This window comes from Coffea eugenioides, chromosome 6 (genome assembly GCF_003713205.1).
Source record: "Coffea eugenioides isolate CCC68of chromosome 6, Ceug_1.0, whole genome shotgun sequence".
NCBI classification, from domain to species: Eukaryota; Viridiplantae; Streptophyta; class Magnoliopsida; order Gentianales; family Rubiaceae; genus Coffea; species Coffea eugenioides.
Window position 1 is genome coordinate 16,655,917 of NC_040040.1, and position 1,148 is coordinate 16,657,064.

Consider the following 1,148-nt stretch of genomic DNA (forward strand, 5'->3'; position numbering starts at 1 on the left):
CTTGATTTAAAACCAGAGTGATAATCCCACAGAGAATTGTTGAGAGATAGAATAATAAATGTACTAATGAGGTCTTGGTATGGTTATAGATAGAGTGATGGACAACAAATTGTTGGTGAGAATTTTGAGAAACTACAATGAAAACTAAGGCAAATATAGGGTAGAGAAGATATATACTTTTCTTATGTAGCTGCAAATGGGAATCCCATTTTGGTTAGTAGTTATCACACTTTATTCTTTGCTCCTTGGATTGGTAACCATCAGTTTTACTCTTTTCCCAATCACTGTTCTAGAGGAAATGAAGTTACACAGCTTATATTATAGAGACAAGTCAAGAATCAAAAACCTCAAAACAATCAAGAGGAGCAAAGTATGCTTTAGGCAAATGTGTTAGATCTCATCCAAGAAAGGAATATTGAAGTTCCAAATCGCAAAAGCCAGGTTAACATGTGAAACGCAAGATCTTCCAAAAATAGTTTTAATGTATAGTTTGTTCAATAGAGTTGGAAATTTCCAATTGAATAGAACAAAGCTTTTAGAGTAGATTATTTATCCTATTCATTAATGTCCATCACATACTATGCTAAACAGTAAGAACAATGCTGAGGAGTTGGCAATTTGGATTAGCAAGAAATTTTGAGAAAAAAATGACTGCTAACCCGTCCACAATTTGTTTTGGCTAATCGCGTAAAAAGTATTTGTAGTATGAACCCATAGAATTAAAACAGAAAATACTTACAAAATCACCGTCTACAAACTTCCCACTCGGACTTAGTTGGTGTAAGTTGGAAAGGTTCAAGTTCTATTCAATTGTGTAAATTGATAGAATTTAGTGTAAATTGGTATAATTTTAATATAAACGTGAATTATAACTAAATTGGTGTAAATTTTATAATTACATTAAAATATATTAATTTACATCAAAATTGTGCTAATTTACACAACTGGATTTTGGGATCAGCAGAATAGCACCACCAACCACATCCCACCATATAAAATGAATCCTCCGTTCAACCGATAAAAGAGAACTTACCTTACTTATTCTAGAAAATGTAACTGATATTATTACGTCAGATGATAATGTTATTTTGGTCAACAACTTGACCCCATGGCGGGTCCTCCTGTGGGCAAGGTTTTGCCAATTAGAA

General features: G+C 32.8%; 1 protein-coding gene across 1 annotated transcript in view; it reads right to left on the reverse strand.

The window, feature by feature from the left end:
* Positions 1-1,070: 1,070 nt before the first annotated feature.
* The window catches only part of LOC113773705 (U6 small nuclear RNA (adenine-(43)-N(6))-methyltransferase-like), a 4,406-nt gene continuing 4,328 nt past the window's right edge, over positions 1,071-1,148 (reverse strand). Inside the window, exon 7 of the mRNA XM_027318329.1 lies at positions 1,071-1,121. Within this exon, the coding sequence (XP_027174130.1) occupies positions 1,071-1,121 (51 nt within the window). The remainder of the gene's footprint in view (positions 1,122-1,148) is intronic.